Below are 18,781 nucleotides of genomic sequence, written 5' to 3'. Positions count from 1 at the left end.
ATTCTACATTTAAAGATAATCTGTCTCCAGAGACTACCCAACTGTTTGTAGACACATAGCTGTGGTTTACCTGATTAAATAGCTTTTTTTCTTTTGGTGATCCAGGGCTCCATTCCCGATTTATGATATATATTTTTTAAATATACAAATTAAGCTGTTGGTGAAATGAAGGCTTCACCGTTGCTCTTGTTGCACCCAAACTCCGCTCCTTTCTCAGGCTAGCCCCTCCCAGGCTTCTTTACCACTGCCTGGCCCTATCAATCAAAGCAGTGAGAGAGCGTCTGGCCCCAGAAAGGAGTGGAGCTTTGGTGGAACAAGGGAAATGGTGATGCCTTCATTGCACCAAAGGCCTCATTTGCATATAAACAAATATATAACTCTGGTCCTTCTCCACTGTCTAGAGAGATATATAGCTATATACTTTGATACATTTAGAACTGGGGATGAATGGAAGGTGTCTGGGCCACTTCACCTGCTTTATGGTGCCAGCACTGAAAGGAGGGGAAGGTTGCAGGGAACCTACTAAGCATGTTGGTCCACCACTGAATGCAGGAGAAGCTTGACCAGAAGGATAAACAGCAGGGGGCGCTACCTGAGATACAAATGTAATGTACATTAAAAAAAAAATAATAATAATTTTTATGCATGTATATTGCAGTAATATTTTTCTTGAAATGCCTATTCATTGCATAATACTTTTTTTTTTTTTTTTTTATAACCTCTTTAAGATGACATCATTGTCATAAATGGCACATGGTAAATGTCGGGCCCAGGAGATCAAAGTTACAGCCCTGGTAACACTGCCGCTCTCTGTAGAATACGCTTAAATTCCAGAGACGGCCAGTGGTCTAAAGCCACAACCATGCCTAGGGACATGCCCCTTCTTGGCACAGTGTCTGGATGGATGCCGCTTGAAACCACGGCATGTTTCAGCTCTTGGATTAGCTCCATTCAATGGAGCTAAGTGCGAGAAGGTCATCGTCATTGACAGTGAACAACTCCAGCAGAAACCACAACTGTTTCTGCCACGGAGTATGGGGTGAATTTTTACAGAACCAGAATCCGCCACGTGAACTTACCATGTTGTCATCATTACATTCTGATATCATAACTGTTCAGAGAGAAGAATGTTTTCAGCTTAGGCCATGTGCAATACAAGTAAATGTGATTTTACACCTTCACACACTATGAAAATAGCTGCTAATTTTTGAGGAAGTGCTTTGAAATTTGAAATCTGCAGTCTTCAGTATTTCAGGTGAATTTCTTCTAATTTAAAGCAGCTTTCACTCATTACAGTGCAAAGGTACAAAAGGATCCGCCACAATTCTGCAGTGGATGTTGCTGTGTGTACACAGCATCGGTGTCTGTGTGCTGCCCTTCCTGATCTGTTCAGATAATACATTTTATTGCAATGCAGTTGGAGCTTTTCTTTGTGGCTGTGCTACACTTGTGGCATTTTTTTATTATCCGATTCTACTTATTTTGGGCACTTTTCAGTTGCTTTCTGCATCTGTGAGAGCTGCCCTGACGGCTGGATTTGTAGTCCTTAAAGGGGTTATCCGATTGCAGAAACAACACCCCCATGTGCCGGGCCCCTAACAGGTAATATACTTATCCCGCTCCTGGTCCCTGCTGCTTCTCCTTGTACACTGATGAATACATCTGGTGTTGGGGGGGCAAGCAGGCAGGGACAGGGGTGACACTAGGGGCCAGGAGGGGAGCGGGCTAAGTATATTACCTGTGAGGGGCCAGACACATGGGTGGGGATGTTTCTGAAATCTGATAACCCCTGAACTCGTGATGGCTCCTAAACACTTGTTTAAACTAAATTCTTATCAGACTGATAAGAATTCACCTATAGTGAATGTTTATGAGCTGTAAGGTAGCAGCAGCAGTTTGCAGATGCACTGAATGTGAAAGCTGCAGAGCAAAAACTGTGTAGAATGCAATAATAAACAAAACCCTAACTGTGTCTGTATTGTTTAAGCGTCAAATTAATGTTTGCCTTATCTGTAGGTTTAGATGCATGATTTTAACATACATTGAAGGGAACCTGTCAGCAGGAAAATGAGTGTTCAACCAGGCACAATACCTGGTAGTGTTCACTCACCGTAATCCAGCAGCAGCTTTTATTCTTTGGTCCAGTGCATTAATTAAAAAAATTGTATTTTCAATCTGTGTGCAGATGAGTTGTTGAAGGCTAGGTACACTTTTGGGGGAATTATTTTTATGATTTTGGGTTAAAACATTTTTTTTTTTTTTTCAATTGGTCTTTATTTTTTATTTTTTAGCCTTTCTGTCACATGGATTAACTGTTTTTCTAGCTGTATATATGAAACTTTTTACTTTGTGCTGTCATCTAATAAACCTTATCTCTAAATAACGAAAAGGTCATAACACTTATTTAAAGGCGGGTTCACACTGCACGATGTAACAGATTGTCGGTAGAAAGCGTTCCTTCCCGACAGTCGGCTGCTCGTTCAGTGTATGAGGATGAGGCATGGCTATTGCGATCGCTCGTCCCCATACAGCTACACTGTTTCTAGGTAGCAGATCGCTGTTTAGACAGCACAATCTGCTGCCCAGAAATGATGATTGGTGTGCCTACACGAACGACAGGATCACCTGATGAACTCTTATTTTTCGTCCGTGGCTGTACTGCGCATGCACCAGGCTTGTAAGGGACAGCACGGACATGAGATTTCAGGGCCAGATGAGAGAACAATTCTGTAGCCTGCCCTGTTGATCATCCATGAAAGAGAGGGGCTGGCCAGTGGCGTAGCGTGGGTTGCCAGCACCCGGGGAAAGCCAAAAATTGTGCCACCCTGCCTACCCTAGGCACGCCACTTTTAACAGATACTGTAGTAGATCACTAGCAGTCCTATGTAACACCTCAGATAACACAGAGATAACTCTCTGAGTAAAGATAATGTAGTAGATGGGTGTGAGGCCCCAGAATTCAAAACACAGTGTGACCTGAAGTCTGGGGCCAGAATGTGGCAGGGTGGGCCATATTCTCAATCTCCTCCCACAACCCTACCATGAAACAGATATGTGCATGGACATTATTATTACAGTATAATACCGCACCATACCTGTTACATCCAGTGACGTCTCCTGTGATGTAGACTCTCCTCGACGTCTTCATTCAGAGATAAGACCGCCATGATACCTTCTTTAAGCCGCTTCTCGTCTCTTCAGAGTTTCACAGAATTTTTTTTTAGGTTCCTCACTTTACTATTATGCTCTCCTTCCTGGTGTCTCAACACTGTCATCCTGCTGCCCCCCAATACTGAGCTAGAGCCAGACAGATAGCTTTCATTCCCCATAATATTATTCCCCCTGTATATTATAATGGCCCCCTCTTTATTATTAATGTAATGCCCCCCTCTTTATTATTAATGTAATGCCCCCCTCTTTATTATTAATATAATCGCCCCCCTCTTTATTATTAATGTACTAGCCCCCTCTTTATTATTAATGTACTGCCCCCCTCTTTAATAATAAAGAGGGGGCTATTATATTAATAACAAAGAGGGGGGCATTACATTAATAATAAAGAGGGGGGCATTACATTAATAATAAAGAGGGGGACATTATATTAATAATAAAGAGGGGGACATTATATTAATAATAAAGAGGGGGGCATTACATTAATAATAAAGAGGGGGGCATTACATTAATAATAAAGAGGGGGGCATTACATTAATAATAAAGAGGGGGACATTATATTAATAATAAAGAGGGGGGCATTATATTAATAACAAAGAGGGGGCCATTACATTATTAACAAAGAGGGGGCCATTACATTATTAACAAAGAGGGGGCCATTACATTATTAACAAAGAGGGGGCCATTACATTATTAACAAAGAGGGGGCCATTACATTAATAATAATAATAATAATAATGTACTGGCCCCCTCTTTATTATTAATGTACTGGCCCCCTCTTTATTATTAATGTACTGGCCCCCTATTTATTATTAATGTACTGGCCCCCTATTTATTATTAATGTACTGGCCCCCATATTTATTATTAATGTACTGGCCCCCTCTTTATTATTAATATAATGGCCGCCTCTCCACCCTCTTATTACTGTGCCTGGTGTGCCATTCAATAGGATAGCCTCTTTTCTGCTCCAGTCCTCTCCTATCCCACCCCCCATACTGCCCCCAGTGCCTCTGCAATTAGGTAAGGTAACATCTAAAAACATACTTTACCTCTCTCCATCCCCGATTGTGGCGTCCCGGCGCAGGCGGTCACGAACGCCTCACTGTGCCTTCCTGCGCCGCGTCATCTCGCGAGATCCGACGCAGGAGGTCACAGTGAGGTTATCGTGACCGAGTCCGGCATCGCTCTACTGCCTTATAGGCTTCAGGCCTAGTGGCCTGAAGCCTATGAAGCAAAACGGAGGGGACGGGAGCCCTCATTGAAATTTCGGCTGCCTGGCGCCCCCTGCAATTTGGCGCCCGGGGCAATGGCCCCTCCAGCCCCCCCCCCCCCCCCCCCCACGCTACGCCCCTGGGGCTGGCAAATAAATGGAACCGAGTTAGAGGTTCAGGCCCTCCCACAGTACACTTAACAGCTCTTTTGCATTAAGGATTAAAAACTGATTTTCTCAGCAATGCAACAATAGATCAAAGAATAAAAGGTACAATTGGTTTATGGCGAGCAAGGCCTAGCAGGCATTGTGACTCCGCTTATTTTTCTTCTGATAGACTCACGTTAAGGCCTCTTTCACACGAGCGAGTATTCTGCGCCGGTGCAATGCGTGACGTGAACGCATTGCACCCGCACTGAATCCAGACCCATTCATTTCTATGGGGCTGTGCACACGAGCGGTGATTTTCATAGCAGCATGTTCTATATTTTGCGTTTTTCACGCAATGCAGGCCCCATAGAAGTGAATGGGGCTGCGTGAAAATCGCAAGCATCCGCAAGCGGTGCGATTTTCACGCACGATTGCTAGGAGACTATCAGGATGGGGACCCGATCTTTATTATTTCCCCTGTTATTTCCATTGTGATAAATCATGTGACGGACCATGTGATGAGCGTAGTGACGTCATCAAAGGTCCTATTCCTTAAAGAAGAAGACAGAAGAGATGCCGGCTGCGCGAACAAGTGGATTAAGGTGAGTTAAAAAAAAAATATATATATATTTTTTTTAAACTCCTCCAGCCATGTTATAAGGGGAAATAATACAATCTACACAACCTTGAACCAAAACCTGAAGTTCTGTGAAGAAGTTTGGGTCTGGGTACCACATTCAGTTTTTTGTGCGTGCAGAACGTGCGTGCAGAACGCATTGCACCCACGCGATAAAAACTGAACAACGGAACGCAATCGCAGTCAAACTGACTGCAATTGCGTACCTACTCGCGTGAGTTTGCTGCAACGCATCCGGACCTTATCCGGACAAGCTCGTGTGAAAGAGAGCTAATAGTGGATACCCAGTAAAAACAAAAATCTACTAAAAAAGTACAAACCTAGAATGTATCTGTGTGTGTGTGTCTGTAAAAAATATTAAACAAACGGGTATTAGTTCCGGTTCCAGCGGCAGAACAAGGGAAAGGATTCTACTCAACCCTGTTTTTAGTAGAAAAGCCGGACAATTCTTTTCGTACGATTTTATAAATTTAAAACAACTGAACAAATACCTACTATTCAGGAAATTCAAGATGGAGCAGGTAAAATCAGCAGTTCATCTTCTGTTTCCCAGATGTTTTATGGCAGTCATAGACTAAAAAAGATGCTTATCATCACATACCCATTCATCCAGCTCATCAACAATTCCTCAGGGTAGCGATGAACATAGAGGGGGAGGTAAGTCACGTTCAATTTCAGGCTCTTGCATTCGGCCTCTCCATGGCACCAAGGATCTTTACGAAAGTGGTGGCAGATGTAGCTTTATCAGAAAACAGGACATTACATTTATACCCTACCTCACGATTTTTTTATCGTAGCGGGATCTCAGAAGAGTTGTGTGACAGCAGTAGAAGAAGTGAGGAACATCTTGGAGAGCTTAGGTTGGATCATAAACTTAAAAAAATCCAGAATGTTACCACAGACGTGACAATTATTCCTGGGTCTGCTCCTGGACTCTGAAGCTCAAAAAATCTTTCTGACTCAAGGAAAAGATTTTTCATATACAGGCAAAAAATAAAGTGGATTTGATCAGACCCAAATTAACAGTTCAGAAGGCAATGTCTATTCTAGGGTCATTTCCATACTCTACAGCTTTAAAGAGAGATTCTTCTATCACTAAAGAGACTTGGGGGATCTTTGGACTCGAAGATGATGATTTCCAAAAATACACCTATATCCCTGTCCTGGTGGGAAGATTATACTAACCTAAGCCAGGGGATTTCTTGGTGTTACCCAGACCCTGTGGTAATAACAACAGATGCCAGCCCTTGTGGATGGGGAGCCCATTTCTTGGATCAGGTCATTCAGGGTCAGTGGTCTCCAATGCAGAATGATTTCTCATCAAACAGGAAGGAGCTGCTGGCAGTAAGATTAGCTCTAAAAACAGCATTACCCTTTATTCAGCAAAGGCATGTCAGAATAATGTTCGACAAATCGCATTACGGTGGCTTATTTAAAAAGTCAGGGGGGGGGGGGGACCAGATCAGTCTCTTGAAGGAAGCAGAGTTGATGTTCCAAGAGATGGAAGAAAAGATTGCTCATCTCTCAGCCCTACACATAAGGGGACAGGAAAACCTCCAGGCAGATTTTTTGAGCCGTCACAGGTTGAGGCAGGGGGAGTTGTCCCTAAACCCCATAATTTTTGCAAAGATAGTGAGTCTCTGGGGCTGTCCTTCAATAGATCTATTTGCCACCAGAAAGAACAGGAAGGTAGAGGAATTTTGCTCTCTCAATCCAAGGGAGTTCCTGAAGGGGGTGGATGCTTTGCTCCAGAGATGCGACTATCTTCTGGGTTACGCATTTCCCCCTCTACAGTTGATCCCTCTTGTTCTCAAAAAAAAATCAGGAACGAGGGTGCAAGGATGATCATGATTGCCCCGTTTTGGCCAAGAAGGGCATGGTTTTCTATTCTGAGATCCATGTCAGTCTCGGATCCTTGGATCCTCCCGGAGGTTCCGGATCTTCTGGTGCAGGGCCCAGTACATCATCCAGATGTGGGGAGGCTGCATCTCACGGCATTGTACTTGAGAGGTCATTCCTAATCAGCCAGGGTTTTTCTAAAGCCTTAACAGCTACCTTACTTAAATTTATGAAAAGCAGTGACAAATTCTATTTAGGCCTCATGCACACTGCCGTGTTTCACGGCCGTATGCGGGCCGTGGAACCGCGGCCTGGATCCCTCCTGAGAGCAGGAGCGCACGGCGTCACTGGTTGCTATGACGCCGTGCGCTCCCTGCTGCCGCCGCAATACAGTGATACACTGGTATGATCTATACCAGTGTATTACTGTACTGTGCCGGCAGCAGGGAGCGCACGGCGTCATAGCAACCAGTGACGCCGTGCGCTCCTGCTCTCAGGAGGGATCCAGGCCGCGGTTCCACGGCCCGCATACGGCCGTGAAACACGGCAGTGTGCATGAGGCCTTATACTAGGATTTGGAAAAGATTCCCATCCTTTGCAGGAATAAAGGCAGATTCATGGCCCTGTGAAATTTCTATTGTAGTGATTTTAGAGTTTCTTCAAAGGGGTTTGTCTATGGGGTTAGCTAAGAGCACTCTTAAAGTGCAAGTTTCGGCCCTTTTTGCCCTCGGAGGTAAACATTTTGCTATAAACCCTTGGATAGTGAGATTTTTCAAGGCGGTAGATAGAATCATCCCAGTGAAAGGTCCTAAATTTCCTCCATGGGATTTGAACCTAGTGTTGAATGCGTTAACTAGGGAACCCTTTAAGCCTTTGGAGTCTTCTTCAGTAAAAAATGCTTACCCTTAAGCTAGTCCTGTTGGTAGCTCTAACATCTGCTAGAGGGGTTGGCAAGATTCAATCTATCTCTATCAACCCTCCCTTTATGTCGATTCTGGAGGATAGGGTAGTACTTAGGCCAGACCCCAAATTTTTACTAAACGTTTCATCCAGGTCTAATGAGCTCCAGGAGATGGTCCTTCTGTCCTTTTTTGCCGAGCCCAAAGATAATGAAGAGAGGGTTTTTCACTCTTTAGATGTGAGACAAATTCTTATCCATTACCTAGAAGTGACCAAGGAGTGCAGGAAGTTGTCTGCTTTATTTGTTCTTTTTTCTTCAGGTATAAATAAGGGTAAGACAGCCTCAAAAACTTCCATCTCTCATGCTCTGTAAACTCATTGAGGTGGGAGAGAGGCTCCACCTTTTTATGCTGCTGGTTTTCTGTCCTGGGAGGCGGAACCATCTCTTTGTGGTGCTGTCGTGGGGTCTGGAAAATCTGATTACTAGTAAGTGTACTCATCATTTTTTTATCTACATAAATCACTTTTGTTAGGTTACATTCACGTTTTGTGTGTGCAGTGCTATTTTTTCCATCAAAATGATGGATACCTGGGTGGAACCTTAATGACCCCATTGCAAGTCACCGGGTTCGTTATAATGTTTAGATGCCTGTGATGTCATTCATGCTATGGATCTGGCACTACATCTTCATTGCCATTTATAAGGAAGCCGTGATACAGGTTTCTACGCCAACTTTTATAAGGTTGGGTTCATGTCAGGTTTTTGCCATATGTTTAACGTACACAAAAACCCTATACGTTAACGGATGCCTCGGACAGATGCCATATTCTGGCGTCTGTCACCATAGAGTTTCATTGCAAAAAGAAGGCAAGGAGGACCAGAGGTTCCTGTAAAAACCTCTGTCTCCCGCCAGATTTCGGGTTACCAGGTCCGTACTCCGCCAAAGTCCCCTCGTTTACCAATGTAGCTACCCTCACCAAGGGGTAACACACCAAAGCTGGTGACCCAGCTGGACCCAGGGGGGCAGAAAACGCCAGACGGGTGAGTATTCTCTCAGTCCCCAAGGCCCCCATTCCTCCTCCCTCCCCCTCCTCAGGTTTTTTCATGTGAATATCCCCTATGGAGGCCTACTTACCTCCACCTGAGGCCTCAGTTTCGGCAGGTGTTCCTTCCCCGGGGGGGGGGGGGAGACTTTCTATAATAGTTCAGTGTGTTATTAGGTTGTTTCATAAGAAAGATGCCCTAGTAATCTGGTGATTAACCTGCATGTGCATTTGGAAGCCAAGCAGGATGTGTTGTTGATGAGAGTCCAACCTGGTGTAATAATTGCTCTAGCCCCACCAGCTGCCAATAAGCTCTGCCCCTGCCTTCTGATTAACCCCTTCCCTGCCTCAGTGCTACTGTGCTGAGGAAAGTGCTTCTGGGCTCTCTGCTGAGGATTGCAGTGCTGGTTATTAGTACAGATGGATGTGGGTGCAGTTCCCTTAGGTCTGTTTCAGACGTCCTCTTTCCGACGGACGGATTCATTATTCGTCATTCCGGAGGAACCGAGATGAGGGCTGGCTGTCTCCAAAGTTTCCATTTCCCGATAGATTTGTTTGGCTGTTGTGGAAGCGTACCACATCAGTGGACGGGCTCCACCTTTCCGGGTTGCTGCTCATTATGGTTGGGCAGTACATCATGGGGCTTCGGCCCTTCAGGGGTGCAGGGCAGCTGCCTGATCATCTGGGCACACTTTTCCAAGTGCACACCTTTGCATCTTCTGACACTTTTTGCAGAAAGCAGTTCTCAGATTGGCAGGATGGCTTCTTCGTTTATGACCCACCCCGGGGACTGCTCTGGAACATCCCAAAGGTTAAGACTGTGTCCCCCAATGATACAGATAAGAAAACTAGATTTTTGTATTTATCGTAAAATCTGTTTCTCTTCCGTTCATTGGGGGAACATAGCTCCCACCCTGTAATGTACATTACTGATTCTCCTAGATGGATCCTTCTGGTTCTTCAGGATCACCCATCTCCGGTTTTCTTCCTTTGTATTATTGGCTGTTGGCTTCTCCTGGCTGCTCCTACTGCTTTTGAACAAACTGATTAGTTCAGTGTCTGCAGGAGGGATATAGCTTAGTGTCAACTCCTAGTAGCAATAGCTATACCCAAAGTCAAGACTGTGTCCCCCAATGAATAGAAAAGAAACAGATTTTACGGTAAGTACAAAAATCTAGCTTTTTTTGCTGGACTTTGCAGGAGTCCATACTGTGACACCTGCAAAAATATGTATGCGTTAACATGTACAGGTGAATCTCAAAATTTGAATATCGTGTAAGTTCATTTATTTCAGTAATGCAACTTAAAAGGTGAAACTAATATGATAGACTCAGCCAGCTGACTAGAGTGTGACACTTTAAGCCTAGAATATTGAACCTTTTCACAAAATTCTAATTTTAAGCTGCATTAATGCTATTCCTTTTCATTTGCATTACTGAAATAAATTAGCTTTTGCACGATATTCAGATTTTTCGAGTTTCACCTGTACATTTTCTTTATTTTTTTTACAATGGAACTCTATGGTGACGGATGCCAAAAGAAAGTACTGCATTAAGTAATTGATAACATATGGGACAATGACAATAAAGTGCTCACTGGTATTTGTTTTGAATGACAAAATATAACTAGAAGATTCAGTAAACTTAGGCTGCTTTCACACTAGCGTTCGGTATTCCGTTCGTGAGCTCCGTTTGAAGGAGCTCACGAGCGGACCCGAACGCAGCCGTCCACCCCTGATGCAGTCTGAATGGAGGCGGATCCGCTCAGACTGCATCAGTCTGGTGGCGTTCAGCCTCCGCTCCGCTCGCCTCCGCACGGACAGGCGGACAGCTGAACGCTGCTTGCAGCGTTCGGGTGTCCGCCTGGCCGTGCGGAGGCGTGCGGATCCGTCCAGACTTACAATGTAAGTCAATGGGGACGGATCCGTTTGAAGATGCCACAATGTGGCTCAATCTTCAAGCGGATCCGTCCCCCATTGACTTTACATTGAAAGTCTGGACGGATCCGTCCCAGGCTATTTCCACACTTAGCTTTTTTTTGCTAAAATAATGCAGACGGATCCGTACTGAACGGAGCCTCCGTCTGCATTATTATGGGCGGATCCGTTCTGAACGGATCCGCCCGAACGCTAGTGTGAAAGTAGCCTTAAAGGGAACCTGTCACTGGGATTTTGTGTATAGAGCTGAGGACATGGGTTTCTAAATGGCCGCTAGCACATCCTCAATACCCAGTCCCCATAGCTTTGTGTGCTTTTATTGGGTTAAAAAAACCGATTTTATACATATGCAAATGAACCTGACTCATCTCAGGTTAATTTGCATATGTATCAAATCGGTTTTTATACACAATAAAAGCACACAGAGCTATGGGGACTGGGTATTGCAGATGTGCTAGCGGCCATCTAGCAACCTATGTCCTCTTAGCTCTATACACAAATTCCCGGTGACAGGTTCCCTTTAAGGAGTTTTTGAGATTATACTCCCTGGGAAAAACATTAAATAATCCCCTAAAAGAGGAATATTAAATAGCAAAATGGAAATTTCCTGTGTTGTTTGTTATATTAGGTCACCTTAATCTATTGATTGCACTGAACTGATTATCAGATGTAAAAATATATTAATAAATCTTATGTTATGCAGATTAGAACATATTTACATAATGATTAATAATCGTCTAAGATGTACTGTAGAAATTATTGCACATTTTTATATAGTTTTGTATTGTATATTATACACATGAAGTGGTGACATTATTTATTCCTGTTTTCTCCGTAGCATCCAATGGGAAATATCTCTGCCCCAAGATCTTTTTCAACCATCGCTGCTTCTCAGGTCCCTATCTGAACAAAGGACGGATAGCAGAGCTACCAAAATCTGTGGGTCCAGGAAACTGTGTTTTGGTCCTTAAAGAGGTAATGCTGAACCTCTCTCCAAAGTATATATGCTAACAATTAAGAAAAAAAAGTATGTATGTATGTGTATATAATATATATATATATATTACACACACACACACACAGTCTGGTCCATAAATATTGAGACATTGACACAATTCTAACATTTTTGGCTCTATACACCACCACAATGGATTTGAAATGAAACGAACAAGATGTGCTTTAGCTGCAGACTGTCTGCTTTAATTTGAGGGTATTTACATCCAAGTCAGGTGAACGGTGTAGGAATTACAACAGTTTGCATATGTGCCTCCCACTTGTTAAGGGACCAAATGTAATGGGACATAATAATAATCATAAATCAAACTTTAACTTTTTAATACTTGGTTGCAAATCCTTTGCAGTCAATTACAGGCTGAAGTCTGGAACGCATAGACATCACCAGACGCTGGGTTTCATCCCTGGTGATGCTCTGCCAGGCCTCTACTGCAACTGTCTTCAGTTCCTGCTTGTTCTTGGGGCATTTTCCCTTCAGTTTTGTCTTCAGCATGTGAAATACATGCTCAATCGGATGCAGGTCAGGTGATTGACTTGGCCATTGCAGAACATTCCGCTTCTTTCCCTTAAAAAACTCTTTGGTTGCTTTTGCAGTATGCTTTGGGTCATTGTCTATCTGCACTGTGAAACTAAACAATGAGGGGCACACCTGACAATACAGAGAGGAGTGCAGGCCTGGTATCAAAAAAGACAAACATCAACTAAACTAGAAAAAGAAATAAGTTAACTCAGCCTCCAAGAATAAAACATGATTTATTAAGACTTATTAATTAAGAACCTGGATTCAAGGAGCAAAGCCCCACTGATGGGTAGGATAATATCCTGCAATACAATACATTTTATATATATATATATATATATATATATATATATATATATATATATATATCCATAAAGATATTCAGGCAGCACTCCCTTTAGTGCAAATATAATAATGCAGGTGCACGCGGTGGTCCCTCGATATGGGACAAATTCAGTAGAAAAGGAAAGTCCGCAGCACTCCTTTAAGTAAAAAAGTGAAATTTATTCACACATGTATACATATATAGAAAATAGAGCTTGAGGAAGGCTCTAGCACTGAGCCGAAACGTCGCATTGCCTTATATGTGAATACATTTCTTTTTCATTTTACTACATGGAGTGCTGCCTGCTTTTTCTATTTTTATATATACAGTACAGACCAAAAGTTTTGACACACCTTCTCATTCAAAGAGTTTTCTTTATTTTCATGACTATGAAAATTGTAGATTCACACTGAAGGCATCAAAACTATGAATTAACACATGTGGAATTATATACATGACAAAAAAGTGTGAAACAACTGAAAATATGTCATATTCCAGGTCCTTCAAAGTAGCCACCTTTTGCTTTGATTACTGCTTTGCACACTCTTGGCATTCTCTTGATGAGCTTCAAGAGGTAGTCACCTGAAATGGTTTTCACTTCACAGGTGTGCCCTGTCAGGTTTAATGAGTGGGATTTCTTGCCTTATAAATGGGGTTGGGACCATCAGTTGCGTTGTGGAGAAGTCAGGTGGATACACAGCTGATGGTCCTACTGAATAGACTGTTAGAATTTGTATTATGGCAAGAAAAAAGCAGCTAAGTAAAGAAAAACGAGTTGCCATTTCTTTAAGAAATGAAGGTCAGTCAGTCCGAAAAATTGGAAAAACTTTGAAAGTGTCCCCAAGTGCAGTCACAAAAACCATCAAGCGCTACAAAGAAACTGGCTCACATGCGGACCGCCCCAGGAAAGGAAGACCAAGAGTCACCTCTGCTGCGGAGGAGAAGTTCATCCGAGTAACCAGCCTCAGAAATCGCAGGTTAACAGCAGCTCAGATTAGAGACCAGGTCAATGCCACACAGAGTTCTAGCAGCAGACACATCTCTAGAACAACTGTTAAGAGGAGACTGTGTGAATCAGGCCTTCATGGTAGAATATCTGCTAGGAAACCACTTCTAAGGACAGGCAACCAGCAGAAGAGACTTGTTTGGGCTAAAGAACACAAGGAATGGACATTAGACCAGTGGAAATCTGTGCTTTGGTCTGATGAGTCAAAATTTTAGATATTTGGTTCCAACCACCGTGTCTTTGTGCGACGCAGAAAAGGTGAACGGATGGACTCTACATGCCTGGTTCCCACCGTGAAGCATGGAGGAGGAGGTGTGATGGTGTGGGGGTGCTTTGCTGGTGACACTGTTGGGGATTTATTCAAAATTGAAGGCATGCTGAACCAGCATGGCTGCCACAGCATCTTGCAGCGGCATGCTATTCCATCCGGTTTGCATTTAGTTGGACCATCATTTATTTTTCAACAGGACAATGACCCCAAACACACCTCCAGGCTGTGTAAGGGCTATTTGACCATGAAGGAGAGTGATGGGGTGCTGCGCCAGATGACCTGGCCTCCACAGTCACCGGACCTGAACCCAATCGAGATGGTTTGGGGTGAGCTGGACCGCAGAGTGAAGGCAAAAGGGCCAACAAGTGCTAAGCATCTCTGGGAACTCCTTCAAGACTGTTGGAAGACCATTTCAGGTGACTACCTCTTAAAGCTCATCAAGAGAATGCCAAGAGTGTGCAAAGCTGTAATCAAAGCAAAAGGTGGCTACTTTGAAGAACCTAGAATATGACATATTTTCAGTTGTTTCACACTTTTTTGTTATGTATATAATTCCACATGTGTTAATTCATAGTTTTGATGCCTTCAGTGTGAATCTACAATTTTCATAGTCATGAAAATAAAGAAAACTCTTTTAATGAGAAGGTGTGTCCAAACTTTTGGTCTGTACTGTGTGTGTGCGTGTGTATATGTATGTATGTATGTATGTATGTATGTATGTATGTGTATGTATAATATATATATATATATAATCTCCTAATATTTTATGTTACTGCATTGGAAAAAACTTTTCCCCCCTATGGGTTAAAGTGCTGGTGGCATGTTGGTACTTGGTGCGCCACCAGTACGTCAGTAACATATAATGTGACCTCTATACAAGGCGGGATGAGCCGATGGTAGACAGATCATACTTATTAGGGCAATGAATCTTTAATCATTCATTTGATTTCTGAGCAATGAGGAAAAAATATTGGCTAGTCTAAATGCCCAAAAAAATCATTAATTGATTGTTGAGCAAAGTCAATTATACATACAAAAAACCCCAAAAAACATTGCTTTTCGTAAACTGTATCAGTCATTTTGAATACTGCTTGTCTTACATTTACCATAAATATTTTGATATTATCAAACATGGTTAGGTCCATATATATTTGGACACTGACACACTGTTTACTAAAACATATATTTAAGTTATAGTTATATAATGGACATGGACAAAGTCCTGGACTTTTAGCTTTTATTTGAGGGTATCCATATTAAAATTGGATGAAGGGTTTAGGAGTTTTTAAAGGCTCAAAGGCTGTCTCATGGGCATGTGTGGGCCATTCCTTCATTATTTTATTCTCAATTAAGCACATAAAAGGACTGGAGTTGATTTGAGATGTGGTGCTTGCATTTTGAATATTTTGCTGAGAAGTAAACATGCGGTCAAAGGAGCTCTCCTTGCAGGTGAAACAAGCCATCCTTCATCTGCGAAAACAGAAAAAACCCATTCGAGAAATTGATACACTATTAGGAGTAGCAAAATCTACAGTTTGGTACATCCTAAGAAAAAAAGAAAGCACTGGTGACCTCAACAATGCAAAAAGACCTGGATGCCCACGGAAGACAACAGTGGTGGATGATGGCAGAATAATTACCATGGTGAAGAGAAACCCCTTCACAACAGCCAACCAAGTGAACAACACTCTGCGGGATATAGGTGTATCAATATCCAAATCTACCATAAAGAGAAGACTGCATGAAAGTAAATACAGAGGGTTCACTGCACGGTGCAAGCCACTCATAAGCCTCAAGAATAAAAAGGCTAGATTGAACTTAGCTAAAAAAACATCTTAAAAAAAACAGCACACTTCTGGAAGAACATTCTTTGGACGGATGAAACAAAGATCAACCTCTACCAGAATGATGGAAAGACAAAAATAATGGCAAAGGCATGGAAAACCACACTGTGCATTTCTAATGTTTGCAACTGTTTGTATGTAATGTGCCTGGTTCACCAGTAGGTGGCAGCAAACACGACAGAGCTACCGTTAGATAGAATGGAATCTTCCATTCCACTGTAACCTCCACCCTCTGTAGCGGAGTGGGCTAGTCCCACTTCCTGAAAGGTAGTCTGGCTTACCCCCTGCTAGGGGAAGGTGTGCAGGGCATGTCTCTGCTGGACGTGTCTAAGCCAGCCAGAGCACCCTAAGCTCTGCTGGCCATAGAGGCCAAAGCTTGAAGCCTCAGGAGCCAGGAGGAAAATTCCCTGGCCTAATAAGGAGACAGACCATACATGAAGAAGCAAAGTCATACAACCAGCCTGTCAGTACAGCAGAGCCAGAGAGAAACAGATGTAGCAGAGTCCAGTTTGCCTGTCAGTTTTAATGCTAAAGCCTGCTGGGACTAATACAAAGCTTGAAGACTGTTTCTGATGAACGTTTATGCAAAGTAAAGCTGCTGCTCAACTACATACAAGGTCTGGACTCAATCTTTCTTTCAAATCCCTCAAATATTCCCCCTATTTATTGCTATGGAGCCAAAGCCTGGGTCCAGCCGTATCCAGGTAGGAGTACCGTGACACATATAGAGACATTTTAGGCCGCACTATACCACTTTGCATTTCCTAAACCTGGGACGTTATATAGAGGGGCTTAGGGGGAGGTGCCTGTTGCAAAAGCAACCCAGGAGTTTATCAAAGCAAAGAATTGGGATATGCTTGAATCACCAAGTCTGTCACCTGATCTGAGCCCAATAGAGCATTTCACTTATTAAAGGCTAAACTTCAGACAGAAAGGCCCACAAACAAACAGTAACTGAAAGCCGCTGCAGTAAAAGCCTGGCAGAGCATTAACAAGGAGGAAACACAGCGTCTGGTGATGTCCATGAGTTCAAGTGGCAGTTATTGCCAACAAAGGGTTTTCAACCAAGTATTAGAAATTAACATTTTATTTACAATTATTTAATTTGTCCAATTACTTTTGAGTCCCTAAAAAAAAAAGGATTAAGTTTAAAAAATGCATTAGTTCCTCACATTTTATGCAATTATTTTGTTCAACCCACTGAAATAAAGCTGAAAGTCTGAACTTCGACTGCATCTGAATTGTTTTGTTCAAAATCTGTTGTGGTAATGTACAGAACAAAAATTATAAAAATGTTGTCTCTGTCCCAATATATGTGGACCTAACTGTATGTATATAACATATAAAATATTTTCAAAATGGCAGTATGTGTATAATCATTGTACTGCTGAAAATATGTTTTTAACTTAATTTTTCGAGCCTCTGATCAAGCCATAGTATTTGTAGAGAATTAATCATAAACTCTGTCTTTATCATAGGTCTTATCGTTAATCATCAACGCCGCTTACAAGCCAAGCAGAGTCCTACATGAACTGGAATTACAGGATGAACCATTGTGGCCTCAGCATGCAGAAATTTTGAAAGCCAAGTAAGCCCATTTTATCCATGCTCTAGCGTATTACCTTGATGTTTTGAGATTAGTAGGATTATCATATGAAGTCTATTTTTTGGTGTATGATGTAAAGTCTGTTTGTTTGTTGTTATATGCGTGCACCTTCCCCTGGCTGAGATTGAGGAAGATGTTCCATTGCTGTAATAAGCCAGAGCCTGTAATAGGCTTCTAGGTTTATTACTTGTATATTACAATTCAGTCCTGCAGGAGGCAACACTGAATTGTAATATACTGATCTTTGTATAGTGTATGGGATAAAATTCAATTACTTTGTACAAATTGCAATCTAATGATGGCATGTTGGGGTCCACTTGGGGGCCTAAAAAAAGTTTAACATTTTTTGAAAAAAATATAAAAATTCTGATCGCCCCCTTTCCCCAAAATAAATAAATAATAAAACAAATAAACATCATAGACATCTCTGCATCCCAAAATGCCCGTACTATAAAAATATTTTTAAAAAATTGTCCCATATGGTGAATGGCGTAACAAAAATAAATCAATGACTGATTTTCAGCATTTTCTCGCTGGTATCATTGGGGGACACAGGACCCCGAGTATAGCTTGCTGCTGCCACTAGGAGGAGACACTAGGCTGAAAAAAGACTTAGCTCCTCCCCTGCAGGCTATACCCCCTCCAGCCTAGAGAGAGCATGTCGGTTTTTAGCTTGGTGTCGTAAGAGGCAGACCCCCTGCTTTTTATTTTCCTTTTAGGTTTGGGGTCCGGGGCTACTAAGAGCTCTGCATCCCCGGGAAAGCTGACCGGTGACTCTTATTCCACCGCTCTGCCTCCCACAAGAAGACAAAGTGGACCAGGAGGGCTTGACCTTCCTGCTCCCCCCAGCCATAGGGCCACCTGTTCCTACCCTTCAACCCAGTCCCTGTCACTTGTGCCAGGGACTGAAGAGGTGGCTCTGCTGGTAGATGTCAGAAGGGTGAAGAACACAGATGAAGGCAGGTGAGTAGTCCGGAGTGGGTAAGTATCCTCAGATTCCCCCCCCCCCCCCTCCCCTTTGGTCACCTCGTCATAAATGGAGGACCTTCTTTTCTTAATGTGGGCCATTCCCCGGTGAGGGCCCCACATTACCTCAGCCTCTGATGTAGGTCTGGGCGGGGGGGGATCATCCAAGGGCGCATCTCTAACATTCCGCGGTCTCACCTTATCCGGCCTGCATGGTGAGCACCCGTGGCCGGTATACATCCAGGGCGCTCGAGAGCGCCGCTCCGGACACTTTGCTTCCCGGCCGGGCGCCGAAAATTTAGGCCCTGACTTCTCTTCGGGCCTACCGGTACTTGGCCCGC

General features: G+C 43.0%; 1 protein-coding gene across 1 annotated transcript in view; it reads left to right on the top strand.

Moving 5' to 3' along the window:
• SFMBT1 (Scm like with four mbt domains 1) overlaps positions 1 to 18,781 on the top strand; it is a 127,478-nt gene that overhangs the window by 70,574 nt on the left and 38,123 nt on the right. Inside the window, exons 15-16 of the mRNA XM_044301725.1 lie at positions 11,727 to 11,863; positions 17,347 to 17,456. Coding sequence (XP_044157660.1) covers positions 11,727 to 11,863; positions 17,347 to 17,456 — 247 coding nt within the window. The remainder of the gene's footprint in view (positions 1 to 11,726; positions 11,864 to 17,346; positions 17,457 to 18,781) is intronic.

Source organism: Bufo gargarizans, chromosome 7, assembly GCF_014858855.1.
Source record: "Bufo gargarizans isolate SCDJY-AF-19 chromosome 7, ASM1485885v1, whole genome shotgun sequence".
In the NCBI taxonomy this organism is placed as follows: domain Eukaryota; kingdom Metazoa; phylum Chordata; class Amphibia; order Anura; family Bufonidae; genus Bufo; species Bufo gargarizans.
Note: the sequence above shows the minus strand (reverse complement) of the source record. Positions and strands in the feature narration are given on the sequence as shown.